The sequence below is a fragment of the Scyliorhinus torazame genome, chromosome 7 (genome assembly GCF_047496885.1).
Source record: "Scyliorhinus torazame isolate Kashiwa2021f chromosome 7, sScyTor2.1, whole genome shotgun sequence".
Classification (NCBI taxonomy): Eukaryota; Metazoa; Chordata; class Chondrichthyes; order Carcharhiniformes; family Scyliorhinidae; genus Scyliorhinus; species Scyliorhinus torazame.
The window spans coordinates 82,005,479-82,022,094 of record NC_092713.1 but is presented as its reverse complement, the minus strand read 5'-3'; the positions used below and the strand labels follow the sequence as shown (position 1 = coordinate 82,022,094).

Sequence of the window (16,616 nt, the reverse complement as noted above, 5' to 3'; positions counted from 1 at the left end):
GTGCATGATTGATTCTCCTGTTTCAAAGACACCAAGATGATATTGATTTTGATGCAACATGCCTTGCTAGTAAGGAAAGGGAAAAAATACCATGGCACACTTTTTGTTTTGTTTGTATTTAGTTTAGCTCCAAGACAATATCTGCTTTCAATTCCAAAGTGCCCTTGCTGTCTTAAAATTATTCCTTATTTTAATTCTGTCCGTCTTCAAATTTCTCTAAGGGCAGAGAATTTGTAATTAGGGTAAAAAGGGGTTTCATTTTAATAAAACTTAAAGTAATCTAAGCCGGTAAGTGTTCTGGGTGACTAAACATAAGGATGCTGCTTGTCAAATGCCAATTTTGCTTGTGATTGTTGATCAGAATTAAATACTTTAAAGTAAGTAAAGATTAATTTTGCGCTGTACGCTTAAGAGTTGCAATGTAATTTGTTCAAAAAATGTAAGCCCTATAGTTTAACATGTTTCCTCACAATTGTTATTAGTTCTACCATTTAAAACACAGATCATCTTCATTCTCTGGTGTAAGTGCTTTTCCTATTTTAAAGATGGTTCAACATTTATATTTTGCTTAATACTAGGTGCAAAAGCTGAAACAGGAATAGAAGCTGAAGAAAAAAAACAGCACATTTTTCTTCATGTTTGAGAAAATTAGCTTTTTACGCATGCAATGTAGAAACAGATACTGCATCAGCCTCGAAGTCTGTAAAAACAAAACATTGCATGATACTCTAAGCAGTTCCATCTGTCATGCAGAAATTTTCGGCTAATAGCCTATGGCATTCTCAGTCCATAGTCCACTACCTGTGTTTCTCGTATTAAATCCCCATGTTCACCAAAAGCTTGCAGACTTGAATCATCTCAGTGTTGAAACCCTTATTTTGCCGCTTCACTTTGATGTTGAGCAGTGGGCTCTTTGTTTTTTTTAAGCAAAGACAGTACTGAACAGATGACTCCTCAGTTCCTGTTCACCTTGCCACTGGGTCTGTGAGATTGGTTCATTGTCAATGAGACTTTACCCATGATTCCATATGGTAAGGATTGGGCTACAATGTTGCCCAACATGCCATTGCAAATGTTTTCTCAATTAGGTGTCTTATCTCCCGTGAGCTGCATCAGATGAAGGTTGCTGACAGCATAATGGCCGGGAAACCCTCCGACAGCTCCATCAAATGGCAGCTGTGCTATGACATCTCAGCCAGGACATGGTGGATGGTGAGTTGGCAGCAAAAGCTGTTTTTTTTTTAACTTTCCCTCCCTCTTTGACTGAATGTCCCAGACCTTGCATTCATCAAATTAACATTTGATTTTCACACTATTCAGAGCTGTAATCTCACACTTTCAGTTTCTCCTCTGTGCTTTTTGAACAATGACCACTACACAGTAACCCGCTTATCCTGGAATCGTGCAAGAAAGTACAAGTGATTGACAGGACAAAGTGTTAATTTTGTTTTATTTTTTTAAAAGCATGAAATAGTGCTGTGCTATTTAGGAGTAGCTGTTAATCAGGTAGTCTCCTGCATGCAAGACTGAATGTGTTTCAGAATTCTTGTGATTAGTTATTTCAGTGACTGTGGGGATTTATGGTGTTTTTGTTGGGTTAAAATAGCTGCATGAGAATCTCTATTTTATTTCAACATTCAGAGTTGTCGTCAACTTGAGATCTGATCAACTTTAGCATGTCATAGCTGTTTCTAGCAGTTACTGTCTGTATGCTGGATTACTTCTGTATACCACTGATGTGAAGTGTTCAGTCATTTCTGTTTGTTTTCATTATAGTGGGGTACTGTGTTATTGTCAGTTAAGTCATGTGTTTTTACGTTTCTTTACATTATACAGTTTGTTAGAAACTTTGCCTCCGATTTAAGTCGTTGAATGGTTCCGGTGCGCAGCGCGGAGAGGTTAACACACAATTCACAGTCAGTCGAGCCACACAACCTTTGACTTGCTGAATCAAAAAGGATACACGGAATGCAGGAGGATGCACAATAGTCCATTGTGGTACTAGATACAAATGAGTTCTGTTGCGGGAGACAGAGATGCGAATCACAATTGTGTGCTTCAGCGTGTACGTTAGCTTGCGATTCATTAAAAGTGATTATTTGTTTTGGTCATTATTATTCTTGAGGCAAGCACAAATTCTGCCAATGTGAGTTGGGGGGGGGGGGGGGGTTGCGAAAGAGTAAAGGGGAAAAAAAGTTTGTTGGGACAATGAGTGCATTATACTTTCTCAACTGGACCGTAAACTTACTTGTTCTGCATCAATATCAGGATAAAGCCTGGCAAGTGGATTTGTACAGGACATCTTTCTCTGCTTTCTCTGCTGGCAAACTGAAAGTTTGTGACTTTCTTTACAAATTTTAGATGCAGTTTTGGAAATGTGTTGTCTCATGGGGGGAATTAATGTGAAGAGTTTTAAGTCAAAGTGTTCATGACCTCTGTCTCAGATCTTGCGCCATATCTATTTGCGTTACTTCAAATCTGTGTTTTTTAGTTTGCTTCTAGTTTGCTTGTTGCTGTCAGGTTAGGCAGAACCAGCAGAACTGCCAGAATCTTCCTGGTATATTCAAGCCGAGTGGTAATAATGCAAGTTCTATTGTGCCATTGTTGGTTAAATTACAATGTGATAACTATAATTATAGCAGAATTTATTTTCAGTAGGAGGGTTGTCTCCCTCTCTGACTGCTGCTGTGACAGGAGAATTTTATTTTTAATGAATTGTAAACATTTCAATATTGTAAAGGAGGCGTTTTATCCCCCTCTGCATGTGCTTACCACTTTTTGTCATCAAATTTCAATGCTGCTTTGTACTAAAACTTTACAGAGGAGAGATCCATGTGAAGTTAATGCACAGCTGTTTAAAGGAAGATGTGCATGCAGTACTACTTTCTGAACCACTTTCAATGACCTGCCTCTAATTTTGCCATTAAGTGCAATGGAGTATAGAACTGACAATTACATTGATTTCCATAGGCTGACTGCAGCTTTGGAGTGAATTAGTATTATGCAGTTCCTATATTTATGACTTCATGATTTGTGTTTAATGTGCTTCATATGTTAAATGCTGGGAACGAGTAGTGTAATGAATTTTGTTTTTTTTAAGAACTCAATAAGGTGCGGTATGCAGACTGTTTTCTGTCTCTTAGATGTTAAATTGCACAGAAAAGATTCTAAACATGCTGTAAAAACAAACCCCCGTGCATGGAATTTTTTTTTTTTTAATATTGATTTTTTTTTTGTTGCCAAAGGCAATACAGGACTAAATTTAATAAGCAGTACTCACTGTTCAAATGATCCGTACTCCAAGCAAGTATCTACACACAGCTGTGTTTTTCTTACAAACTTTTTTTATGCCTAATGCTCTGTGTCAGAAATGCGCTTTCTGCTTTATTGATGATCAAGAAGCAGAAACTTTTGAAATGTTTTAGTCACCCTTCCAATTCATGAGAAAGGCTCTGACTTTCCGAAACTCTCAGTATTTATTAAACATTTTCCAAATAAGTCCCTGAGTGAGGTTTTTTTTTTTCTTTATTGTAATTGGTTGATTGCCGCTGATGTTTTATTCTCTCTCCTTGTCTCCTTTTATACATTTACATTGATAATAATATTAAAAATCACAGCAATCAAGCATATTTTAGAAAAGCTGTTATTATTTGCTTCTGGACAGTTTCCCTTCAGTTAATTGCATTACAATTCTAAACTTCCATTTGCTGATGTTTTAATTCAACTCCAGTGCATAGAGATCACTGGTTGGTTGGTTCTGAATGTATGAAATTGACCTGAGATTGACACACAGATCATTGACAGGAAAAAGGGAAACTATAGCTTCAATTACATAAAGACAGGAAGAATTGTTTACTTTATGTCCAAAATGGACTATTACAAAACTTGCATAAAGATAGAAAGTGCTAAAGAATTCATGCAGCACCTGTTAATATATGTATTTATTAGTTCTGTGGGGGAAAAAACTGTGCAAGTAACATATTAGGATTAACAATATAGATTGATGCAAACTCAAAATATATTATGGTAAATAAAGTTTTTCCTTTCCATATCCAATTCACAAACCACTGGGGAGGAGAAATACATAGAAATACTTGTTTTAATATAAAATTCCATAAGAAACGACATACCTACTACAGGGAAGAATTGTTCTGAATAATCATTTGGAATTACACATACAAAACAGTCTAGGTAAGTGTGACTCTTATTAAGTAATAATTGTTATTGGTGTTTCCACCTATAAAGACTTCGATCAGGTGAATACAGATAGAGCACAAATTAGCACCAATAAATCAAAGAAAATTACCTTTTAGTGTTGCCATATTACAGATCAAAACACAACTGCAACGCAATTCGAACCATTATATACTGCCTTTCTAACAGTGACATTTCCAGCGTGGATATTGAGAGGTGAGGAGAGGGGGGTCAGCTGGAGCAATTGTTTATCCGAATTATGCTTATTTTCTTCCTTCACGCAAGACATGTTCGGCGTGATTTGATGATTTTTTTAAAAATCCAAGCTCTGCAACTTAACCTTCAGCTTGTACCGCCGTCCTCATCTCCCCGACACATTCTAGGTGACCTCACCTTAAGACGATTCTGTTTAAATTGCCTCTCGGAACACCATCCACAGTGTACAATAGAACATGTATGCCCCACGGCACTGACAAAAATATTTCCAATGAAATCCTTTTTGTTTATCCATTAATTATGTGTGGATACAGAGCAGATTTCAAAATCATTTGCATTGTGGTGTTTGTTGTTTGGGTGTGTTATTTAATTGAAGAACATCTGACCGTATGATGGACAAGACATTGCAGAGCTCCGGAATAGCTTCATGGAGATGTGCAGATTGCACTTGTCCACCACTTTCTGTCATTTGTTTTTGTTTTGCGTGGTTTGTTTTTTTTAGAACATTTAATGTGATCGTTACCCCCTCCTAATAAGCTTGATTCCTTTGGCAACAAAACGTGTCTGTTTTAAGCCAATCCGCGTTTGTAACTATCCCCTTTCATTTCTGAATAAGAGTCAGACATTATGTTAAAGAAAGTATCTGGGTAGGGGTTGCTAGAAACTGACAAAAGGTACACAACCTGTGGGCCAGTTGAGAGACAATTCTGTAATTGTCATTAAAATGCAGATTTCTCGAATCTGCTCGCGCGACATTTTCATGCAATGCCAGGTGAAAGGTTTGTTCAGGGCTGTTTTTATTCCCATTCTGATTTGGGGGGTTCCCTTTCTAAATGATAGTGCAAGGCTTTACATCGTCTTGTATGGAGCAAATGATGACACTACGCAAGTGAAACTTTTTTCGTGTATAATTATCGCCTTGCTACGGGTAACAGTTAAAAGTTTTAAGTCGTGTTGCATTGACCATGGCGTGTTGAATTAACAGTCACGTGTACAAGAACTCCGAATAAAAAGCCGCAGTCGCAATAATCGGAGCTTGATGGTAAGAGTGTCTGTGTTTGGCCAGACCAGGGCCAAGTCTGATAATGGAAGGCCGAGAGCGCTGGATGAAGTCACCTTGCATCCTGCCCTGCGCTTTCTGAACAAAACAACTTTCCATTATGAGATGGTTGCAACCAATAACTTCGCCCTTTATACCGGAAAATGTGGATAAAACATTACTGAGCTGTGTGGCTTGTGGTTATGAATGTTTGGATGCATATGTTGATTGAGGTATCAGTTCGGTAACCTACTGTCAGCAGCGAATACAAGGTTGAGTAGGATGTTCCAGCCAGTGGGTTGATAATCACACTGAAACCACAGAGAACCCCACTCACCGGTAGGTCGGTCGGTAGTTTCCCAAGATCCAGGACTTTATCTGTTCCTATTCCCTGCTCCCCAAACCAGATTTTATGGACTTTTCCAATTTTGTTCATCAAGATCTGACTGATGGGGGCTCCAAATTGTTAGCATGACATCCAGCTGGTCCTGTGCACTCTTGTGAACAATCAAGAGCAGCAATGGGGCAAAGTCTGATCTAATATGTTTAAAAGTTGCGGAAAATAGGCCGAATTGGTGCAGAAAACATTTAATTGATCATCAGTATCACTTCATTTAAACACGGCATTCATACCTTAGATACGTTTTACACTTGTTTTTATTTTTTGAAAGGCATTTCATTAAACCTGAATGATTGCATGTTGGGCTGACAGCTCACTGATAACTTCAAGTCTGATCATACATTTGGCGCCTTGTTCCCCTGTACTGAAATTGTTGTGCTTAACTCTTTCTGTGATTTGCCTGATCCCACATTTTACCACCTTGTTTCCCTTGCATTTCACTATTTTTCAATTTCATCTATTTTTATTTTCAATTCCTAGTTTCCCTCAAGACTACAGAACTGATATACTTTATTGTGGCAGCCCTGTCTGCTCTGATGTCTTTCTTCCTAATTCATGCTCAGTTCGCATTTTTCTTTGGCTGTCTGACATTTCCCACTCGTCCTATCCCTTTTAGTCAGCATCTCGGTTTTATCCTTTGTCTTGTGTTTACCCCACTGATTCTTCTTTTGCACTCTTCCTTTGTTTTGGCATTTCCTCTGTCAGTCTTTGAGTACATTTGCACTCTATCTGGAAGTAAAGTTTTGTGTGCAAGTCCAGAGCTAGGGCACGGCTGGAGGAAATTTTGCTCTGGACTCAGGTGCAGTCCTGAATCCATGCTTCTACTGTTGCCAAGTATTTTCTCACAATCAACCAATGCAACTTAACAAATGCGCCATTTCAGCATCTATCTGGGTATTCAGAAGTTCTGTTGAAGTTATGGTAGCAAATTCAGTATCAGTGCAAAGCGTTATATCAATGTAAATGTATCTTTAGTTTCTCTCTGTTAGTCTGCTGGTTCTAACATTCATTACATTGTTTTTCTCTCCCTCTGTTTCTGTCTGATTTTATTATTTTACCATTAGGCTTTTTACAATGGAGTAAATACTCCTTTTTCTCCTTGATTCCTTTTGTTTCTCCTTTTACCTTTGTTAAGTGTCCTCCTCAATGTCTGAGTGTAGTGCTTCAGTAGTGCTGTGGCTGTCTTTTCCACTTAAGAAATACAAGTTGTCATGACATCGCCAGCTGCTATGCCAGGCAAGAGCTTACTCCAGATTTGAGGTTAATCAACTGCAAATTCCATTAGCTTCATACAGAGCAAAAACTACCAAGCAGACGGATCCACATGTGAGCCAGCAGTCAGGTGCAATGGAACAGAGCTGTCCGTCAGGTGTGTGCTGCCTTCATTGGAGCATACACCAGGCAGCATGATTTGGAAGATAAGCAGAACTGCATTGTGCTTAGGTATGATAAATGTATGCATTGTGCTTAGGTATGATAAATGTATGCACACATATGCATACATATTCGTACAAGTATCTGGTGTGTGTATGTGTGTGTGTTCAATTTGACCTATTAAATTATACAGGAGGAATTGCATTTTGCTTTATTCCTGGAAATTTACTTCGGGAGAGAGATTCTGTATGCTGGTAATAGTATTGGAATTACCTTCTTTCTCCGACAGTTTATTATTTTACAGCACTAAATTATTTTAAGTATCAGGATTAAATTCCAGAGACTTTGCACCTGAGACACAGAAGCTGTCACAATATTTACCTGAAAGGGATAGCAAAAACTCAGATTGAATGTACAAGTCATATAACAAGTGTATTTACCCACCAAACTTTCAACTCGGTTACTTTGTCTGAAATGTAATCTTTACATTCTAACCTGACAAATTTTCTTCCATTGCAGGTGATATTTATGAAAAGCAAGGCTAAAAGAATAGAAAGAAACTGAAGATTGTAACAGATTCTAAGCTAATAGTACAACCTCATAATTGGCTCTTAAATGATTTCCCATCAAGGAAATACACCATATAGCTGGCACTTCTTGCCTTTTCAACCTGGCTTGTGGCTTTTACTCTGGGGTATTTTGTCAGGTTTCTCTTTTTGTATTGACACAACTATAGAGTCTTTTACATATTACTTTTCCATATTTTCTGAAACCTAAAATATTACTGATATTTATTTTTTTTCTTTTTACAATTGAAATATTGTAGCAAAATAAACATTGCCAGCTCTTCACCATTCATTGATCATGAAACAGGGTAGACAGCACCAGACATGCAGCAATTTAACAAACAGCGGCTGAAATTCAGAAATCCTTCCATTATGGTGGGTTGTAATGTAAGTAACAGAAGCCCTTCACTATCATTCAGTCACAAAAGCTACACTTCTATTTTCAGATTGAACTGTTAAGCAATTCATTTGTAAGCAGCTCACTATTAAACAACGTTAATAAATTGCATTATTTTGTATGGTAAACCTCACCTGCACTGTTCATCTGAAAATATTTTTATATTACTATCCTTCAAATATTTTTGTCGACTTGTCTTTCTGTGCAGTTAGTTTAGAAATGAAGTGACTTTATACATATATAATATGTATCGTTTAACTCAAGGACATTTACCATAAGCAGTAACTCCAGCAACAGTTGCAATCCATTCATTTTTTTCCTAACTACGAATGTAGTAAGACTGAACTGAATACAGTTTGACCATTTTTATGTTGTTCATATTGCAGCTTTTTAGTTGTCCTCAAACTAAATTAAGATATAAATTTGTTATTTTTGTGATTAAAACAAACTTACTTCAAAGGGTCTTTTGATTTTTGAAACATATTTATTTTGCTTACAAATATAGTAACTTGCTGGAGTGTTGTGTCATTTAACTCCCCAATGCTGCATATTATAGACATACACTCTATAGGATGTATAATTAATTCATAGAACCATTCATAGAATCCCAACAGTGCAGAAGGAGGCCATTTGGCCCATCAGGTCTGAACTGACTCTCTGAAAGAACACCCTACTTAGGCCCACTCCCCCATCCTATCCCCATAATTCCATCTAACCTGCACATCTTTGGACACTAAGAGGCAATTTAGCCTGGCCAATTCACCTAACTTGCACATCTTTGGACACTAAGTGGCAATTTAGCCTGGCCAATCCACCTAATCTGCACAACTTTGGAAACCCATACAGACAAGGGAAAATGTGAATACTCTACACAGTCACCTAAGGCCAGAATTGAACCCGGGTCCATGACGCTGTGAGACAGCAGTGCTAACTACTGTGCCACCATGCTGCCATTTTTAGGAAATATTAAAATGCTGAATTTGACTGACCATTTTTTCAGATTTTAATGGCGTATTCGCGGATAATGCAGCAGCTCCATGAAACCTGCAAAGTCAACTTTAGTTAAATCAAAGGCATTTAGAGTGTATAAAGATAGGGTTGGTAGCATCCATATTTGGTGGTAAAAATGACTCTGCTATCCATATCATTTGTACAAGGCATTGTTCCTTGGCCTAGAGTTTGAAATGTAAATTAGGATCCTATAACATACATTAAACCCTGATTGCCACTTTTGGCCTGAACCGGCCTGGTGGAGTGTGCCATGTATTCACTCCAACCGCTACCCATCACACCCCTGCTGAAAAGGATCTCAAAGGGGAGTAAAGGCTAGATTTTCTGGGGCCAATGTGGACAGTGGGAAACCACCTTGTAAATTCATAATTATCTGTCTGCAAATAAAAATGCCTGGGATTGTTTCATGAACAGTAATTCCTCATTGAGTTAAAATGTAGAATAATTGATAACCAGTAATCTCTTACAGAGCTGTAATTTCATCAAATGCAAAATTTAGGTGGTTTACGAACCACAAAATTAAATGCATCTTGAAACTCACTGCCAGATATTTGCTTTAATAGAATTTTTAAAAATATCATCTTTTATCATTATGTAACAGGCACACTGAATAGAGAGACTGTGTAATGCGAATGGAAGGTAATAAATCTGACAATAACAAAGATTCAACAAGTATATGATGGAGAGTCACATGTGTTATATATATATGGGTGGCAAGGTGCACAGAGGTTAGCAGGGTTCAAATCTGATCTTGGGTGACTGTTTAGAGTTTCCACGTTCTCCCCGTGTCTGCATGGGTTTCCTCCGGGTGCTCTGGTTTTCTCCCACAATCCATAGATGTGCAGGTTAGGTAAATTGGCCATGCTAAATTGCCCCTTAGCATCTAAAAATGCACAGGTTAGGTGGATTGGCCATGATCAATGTACGGGGTTACAGAGTTACGGGGATAGAGTGGGGGAGTGGGTCTAGGTAGAGTGCACTTTCAGAGGGTTAGTGCTGGCTCGATGGGCTTAATGGCCCCCTCTGCACTGTAGGGATTCTAAATTATATGCAAAATCAGTTGGTGGGAACAGTCATTTAACAGTCTTACATCATCATCATTAAATCCACAGTCCTGGCTAATAAGCCATACTTGTCATTTTTTAATGCTTTGGTCTCAACTTTTTTCCACTATAAACCCATTATGACCACATTTATAATGGGAAACACATATATAAATTTGTTGCATGTGAATTGCAGATTACAACAGTAAGCTCATCAAGCGGCTTGTACATGATTTATCTAGTTGTTCAGTTACCCTTCCAAGAAATTAAATATTAAATACTTAATTTTGTCTAGTTTTTCAGTGTAGCTGTAGTTGCTATAAGTAGTTTTGCTCTTGCAGACTGCTAAAGTAAGTTCAGGCCTTTGATGGTTAAATTGTAGACAGTTTGCATTAGTGGGATGAATGATGCAATTGTTTGTAGGTTGTGAATGTGGGCCCCATGCTGTGATGAGGATGGGTCAGAGGTTGGAGAACATGAAGGAAACTTTTTCTTGGCACAGTTGCCTTGGTATAGCATAGCTTGGCAGCCAATTTTCTTTCGCTTTAACTACTAGCTGAAGCATCTGGTACTTTGGAACTGTCTGGTACAGACCACAAATGTCACTCAGCGGCCAGTGTCTCTGCATGGGGCCCTTTGTTGTGTGACAAAGAAAGATGGGTTACACATAATGCCATCTCTAATCATGAGAAGGACTCTTGAGTTGCACGGGTACAATGTTATTGCTAAATTATGCAGTAGTCATCGAATCTGGATGCTCTGTTCACTTGGCCAAATAATGCCAGTGTTTGCTGGATATGCTGGCTCATGAGAGCTATGTGGTGCACTTAACTACTTGATTACTAAACTGTACTTGCTCTTTTCTTAAATTTATTAACCACATATTCGAGATAAATCATGACACTTGCACAGTCGAAGCAGAGTAAACCTGTTCTGCTTAGTCATAACAATGTTCCTCAGCCCTAACCGCAGAGACTTTACTGTAGGAGTGCACTAACTATTCCCAGTCACACCAGTCAGCCTTTGGTTTATCTGAGTGAGTTTTCCAATTTAGTATAAAGTAGTTCCAAATCAGGAGCAGTTTTGATCCTGTGGCCTATTCTGGTGACTGCTCCAGCCAGCAAGATATTTTCATTCCACTAGTGTGCTGACAGGAGAGGAAAGAAATTTAGACAAAATGGATTCAATTTTAAACTCTCTCTCTGACCAACAGAAATGGAGCAGTAGAACACTAGTGTAATTAAATCTGCCATTTTTCCCAGGGCCTTTCTCTGAACCTCATTGATCTATGCAAATCTGGTCCCAGGATGTGCATAGGGCCCAGGTGCCATTTAGAAATTTACTCAAGAACAACCTTCATGGATGCTACATTCGTTAAATGTGGTACAGTAGGAAAAACTTGGAAGATTACATTTTGAAATTAGTTCTCTGATGCCAGAGGTTCTCTCAAGGATAGTACAATATTTTACCATCTCACATTCCCATCCCTTGCCATCACAGTCTCCGATTTATCTTTCCTGATTACTGTTGCAAATCCTCCAGGATTGACCTGGAGTTTCCATTATTTGAAGAATAGTCTCCATAGGATCATAGAATTTACAATGCAGAAGGAGACCACTCAGCCTAACGAGTCACCACCGGCCCTTGGAAAGAGCACCCCACCTAAGCCCACACCTTCACCCTATCCCCATAACCCAGTGACCCCACCCAACCTTTTTGGACATTAAGGGCAATTTATCATGGCCAATCCACCTAACCCGCACATCTTTGGACTATGGGAGGAAACTGGAGCACCCGGAGGAAACCCACACAGACACGGGGAGGACATGCAGACTCCGCACAAACAGTGACCCAAGGCATGAATTGAACCTGGGACCCTGGAGCTGTGAAGCGACAGTGCTAACCACTGTGCTACCATGCCACCCACTGTGCTACCATGCCGCCCACGATATGGGAATGTGGTTCCCCTGTGAGACTGGACAAGACCATTTGCTGAAACCTCCAAGACTATATCCAACCAGATTTGACAACCCTGTTCCCAACCGGATGGGGTTCCAGTCCCTGTGATATTGCATTATCCTGGAGATAATGAGCTGTAATGGGATGCCCATTGGGAGCTCGCAGCCTACTGTACATATGCTAATTAGTCCCGAACCTCAAAATGGACTGAGAGACCTCAAGCACATCAGGCAGATGGTTGGTTATGCACCCTCCTCACTGGCCTTCTCTTAGTAAAATCTGACATCTCTAAGCAAGCGCAAGACCCAGTTACAAAACCGCACTTCTTGTTGTCATAGTTTGTTACACTTCTACACCAACATGTACTTAATTTGGCAAACACTTTCTGCTGTAAATATTTATAATGGGAACCACATAGTAAATTTGTCACAGTCTAATTACATCTTCCCACCAGTGGTGGGGCTGTAGCCTCTCAGTTTTGCATCTCTGAGTTCATATACTGCAGAGGTGCTGTGTTGCAATCAATTTTATTTCTGTGTTTGCCAAATTAAGAACATTTTGCTGGCTAACCATGCAAAACATGAGATCAATATATTCTAAACAAATAAGGATGGAGATGTTTGACTATAAAAGGCGACTATAATTGCATCTGTCCATCTTACTACATGAATCAGCTGCCTTCCAACTCTGCTTCACCTGAAAGTTACACTTGATCCTGACTCTCCATTTTCGATGCCACAGGAGATCAACTGGAACATCATGATTATAATACATGCTGGAATATCATAATGATAATACATACTATTTTATATAGTTTTAACGCATACCAGTATATTATAATTATAATGCACACACACAAAGAGTCTATTGTGCCCCTGACAATATGGTAGGTCTTGATGGTGCAACCCAGATGAAAGTGCCGGTAAAATATAACCATGATGGCCTCATGAATTCTGGTCTGAATTTTGCCAGGGTATTTTGATGGGCGATCTGTTCCTCAATTATAGGGAAAGTGGTTGCAATTGTTTTTTTGTTTAAAAGAAACATTAGATGGAAGCTGTTTTAATTATGTACAGTTTGTAGAGTTTTGCTTTGATGACAACACCTTTGGTCATATTGAAATACAATGAAGCAAAGTAAGGACTAAACGTTCCTTGCCACATTGCCATTTTTACAGTATTTATACACTATTGAAAGCCACAGAAATAAGGGAAATAGAAAGAGATCAGGAGCAACTATAAAGAAAATTATTTTTAAAAATTGAAAATTAAAATGAGCAATATAAAGTGGTAAAAACCATGGTCTGAAATGGGAACAGCAATTGATGTGTTATTCAACATCTGTTAATTTCATATCTTCCTGTTGCAGTAACATAAGTGGCAATGGGTTTCCCATATAAGCCATCAAGGTGGACTGCAGCGCTAATACAAGCAATTGTATTATCCAGAAGCATCTTTATAAGTTAAAGTTGACATTTATTGCTAATTCTTAATAATTAGGATATGCAACACCATGAACATATTTTATGGGTTTATTAACATGTAAAATCATTTTTTCCATTGCTCACTGATGGTAAACAAAATGCATTTGTAGAACAAGTGTTTATTAGGGTTTCATATGAAAGAACTGTCAAAGTGGGACATGTCAAACCATTTCCAGTGATACTTGGAAAGATTTGGATGCCAAATATTATACAGCTTTTTTATAAAGATATCATTAGATATTTGATGCTAAAATCATTAAAACTAATGTAGAAATACTGCTGGCTGTAAATATACTCGTGAGAATTAGGACACTTGCATGTATCATTACAAGCAAACTGAACATTCACATTTCACTCTACTTACAAATGTGTGCCTAGAAATGCATGAAATTAGGTTATGTTTTATAGAGAAGCTGTATAAAATTTGGCATCCACTGGAAATGGTTTGACACATTCAATTGCGTTGTTTCTTTCAAATGGAATCCTGATAAATACTGAGTAAATGGGGATTCTATTGAATTTCATTTAGCTATTTTGTGTAAAAATTGCCCTGTCTTTAGTTGGAATGATAAACTTTCTGACATTTATACGGCTTGATATCTTGTTAACAGCTTGAAAAATGTTAAAGGATTATTATTGAAGATGTATTGCAATGGTTTTACCGTTGTGCTTCCCATCAATGAAACCACCCTATTAAAATTAGCTGCACCATCTATGTTGTTCGCAAGTCCATACAACAATGGAAATGCTAGGTGTTTTGCTATGAAACACACTGAAGCTGATTCTGTCCATAATAATGTAGCAGAATTTAGCAAAATAAAAGCTTTTATAGCTTGCTCAAAAATGTTGGAAGCCTGTTAATCTCTATCGTAGAATTATCACGTAAACTTTTTGTGAATGTCATGAGAAGTGGTGGCACCTATAGGCATCTGTTCAATTAGGCCAGCAGTCTGAATGAGGAGACACAAAATAATGCTAACAAAGTTGCTTTGACACTCTTGAGGATCAAAATCTTTGGAGGAAACCCTGGAGGCAATGGTCACATTCAAATCTGCTCCTGACATTTAATAGAAAATAGAACATAGAACAATACAGCACAGTACAGGCCCTTCGGCCCACGATGTTGTGCCGACCATTTATCCTATTCTAAGATCAACCTAACCTACACCCCTTCAATTTACTTCTGTCCATGTGTCTGTACAAGAGTCGCTTAAATGTCCCTAATGACTCTGACTCCACCACCTCTGCTGGCAGTGCATTCCACACACCCACCACTCTCTGTGTAAAGAACCTACCTCTGACATCTCCCCTATACCTTCCTCCAATCACCTTAAAGTTATGCCCCCTCATGACAGCCATTTCCACCCTGGGGAAAAGTCTCTGGCTATCCACTCTATCCATGCCTCTCATCACCTTATACACCTCGATCAAGGTCACCTCTCGTCCTTCTTCACTCGAATGAGAAAAGCCCTAGCTCCCTCAACCTTTCTTCATATGACATGCCCTCCAGTCCAGGCAGCATCCTGGTCAATCTCCTCTCCACCCTCTCCAAAGCATCCACATCCTTCCCATAATGAGGCGACCAGAACTGGACACAATATTCCAAGTGTGGTCTAACCGGAGTTTTATAATGCTGCAGAAAAACCTCACGGCTCTTAAGCTGAATCCACCTGTTAATGAAAGCCACCACACCATATGCCTTCTTAACAACCCTATCAACCTGGGTGGCAACTTTGAGGGATCTATGAACGTGGACCCCAAGATCCCTCTGTTCCTCCACACTTCCAAAAGTCCTGCCTTTAACCCTGTGTGGTAGCCTGTGTAGAGGTATTATGCTACCTGGTAATGCTGGAACACCATTGGTAGATATTGTATGCTTCCTATTGGTCAAGCTGTATGGTAGCTCTGCCCTGCTAGGCGGGGTATAAGAGCCCATGCCACCCCAGCAGCCTTCATTCTGTACCTGAGCTGCTGGGGGAAACATCTAGCTTATTAAAGCCGTCAGTTGGACTACAACCTCGCTTTAGTAGTCATTGATCGTGCATCAATTTAATAAGCTAGATGTAAAAGGATGGAGCTCCGAATCAAGCCGGAGTGTCTGCAACTCAGCCCCCACGCGGCGAACTCTGCGGCAATCTTCAAGCACTGGCTGGCGTGTTTTAAAGGATATCTTGGAACGGCCGAAAACACACCCACAGGAGAACAGAAAATGCAAGTCCTGCACTCGAGGGTGAGCCCAGAAATTTACACCTTCATCGAGGACGTGGAAGACTTCGATGCCGCAATAGAGCTGCTAAAAGGACATTATATCCGCCCAGTAAACCAGGTCTACGCCCAACATCTGCTAGCAACGAGGCGACACATCCCTGGGGAATCACTGGAAGAATTCTACCGTGCACTCCTGGTGTTGGGGAGAAACTGCAGCTGCCAGCAAGTTTTGGCGAGCGACCACACAGAACTCTTGATCCGAGACGCTTTCGTGGCAGGTATGCTGTCCTCCCAGATCTGCCAGCAAATGCTGGAAAAAGACACACTATGCCTCAAGAAGGCACGGGCCCTTGCCGGCTCCCTGGACGTGGCCTCCAGAAACACGCGCGCTTACATTCCCGACCGTGCGGCAGCCCCCTGGGCAGCGTGGAACCCTCCGAAATCGACCCCGAGACATCCCCCATCCCCCCACAAGCTTGTGCTGCAAGGCGGCCTGGAAACCCCGGGGGACCCCGCTGCTACATTTGCGGGCAGGCCAAGCACCCCCGCCAGCGCTGCCCAGCCAGCGCATCCACCTGCAAGAGATGCAGTAAAAAGGGCCATTTCGTGGTGGTATGCTAGGCCCGTGCAGTCGCCGCTGTCGCCGCGGTCTCCGGCGGCGAATGCGGACTGCCACCACAAACCTCTCCATGGTCCCCGGGTGACCAGCGGGCGCCGCCATCTTCC

At 39.9% G+C, this 16,616-nt stretch overlaps 1 protein-coding gene and 1 long non-coding RNA gene across 2 annotated transcripts in view; both read left to right on the top strand.

Moving 5' to 3' along the window:
- Positions 1 to 889: 889 nt before the first annotated feature.
- Positions 890 to 16,616, top strand: part of nfia (nuclear factor I/A) — a 1,116,080-nt gene continuing 1,100,353 nt past the window's right edge. The window contains exon 1 of the mRNA XM_072510961.1: positions 890 to 1,212. Within this exon, the coding sequence (XP_072367062.1) occupies positions 1,117 to 1,212 (96 nt within the window). The 5' untranslated portion in view covers positions 890 to 1,116. The remainder of the gene's footprint in view (positions 1,213 to 16,616) is intronic.
- LOC140427294 (uncharacterized) lies at positions 7,048 to 8,648 on the top strand. The gene is made up of 2 exons (XR_011948446.1): positions 7,048 to 7,292; positions 7,743 to 8,648. It is a non-coding gene; the product is annotated as an uncharacterized lncRNA (long non-coding RNA).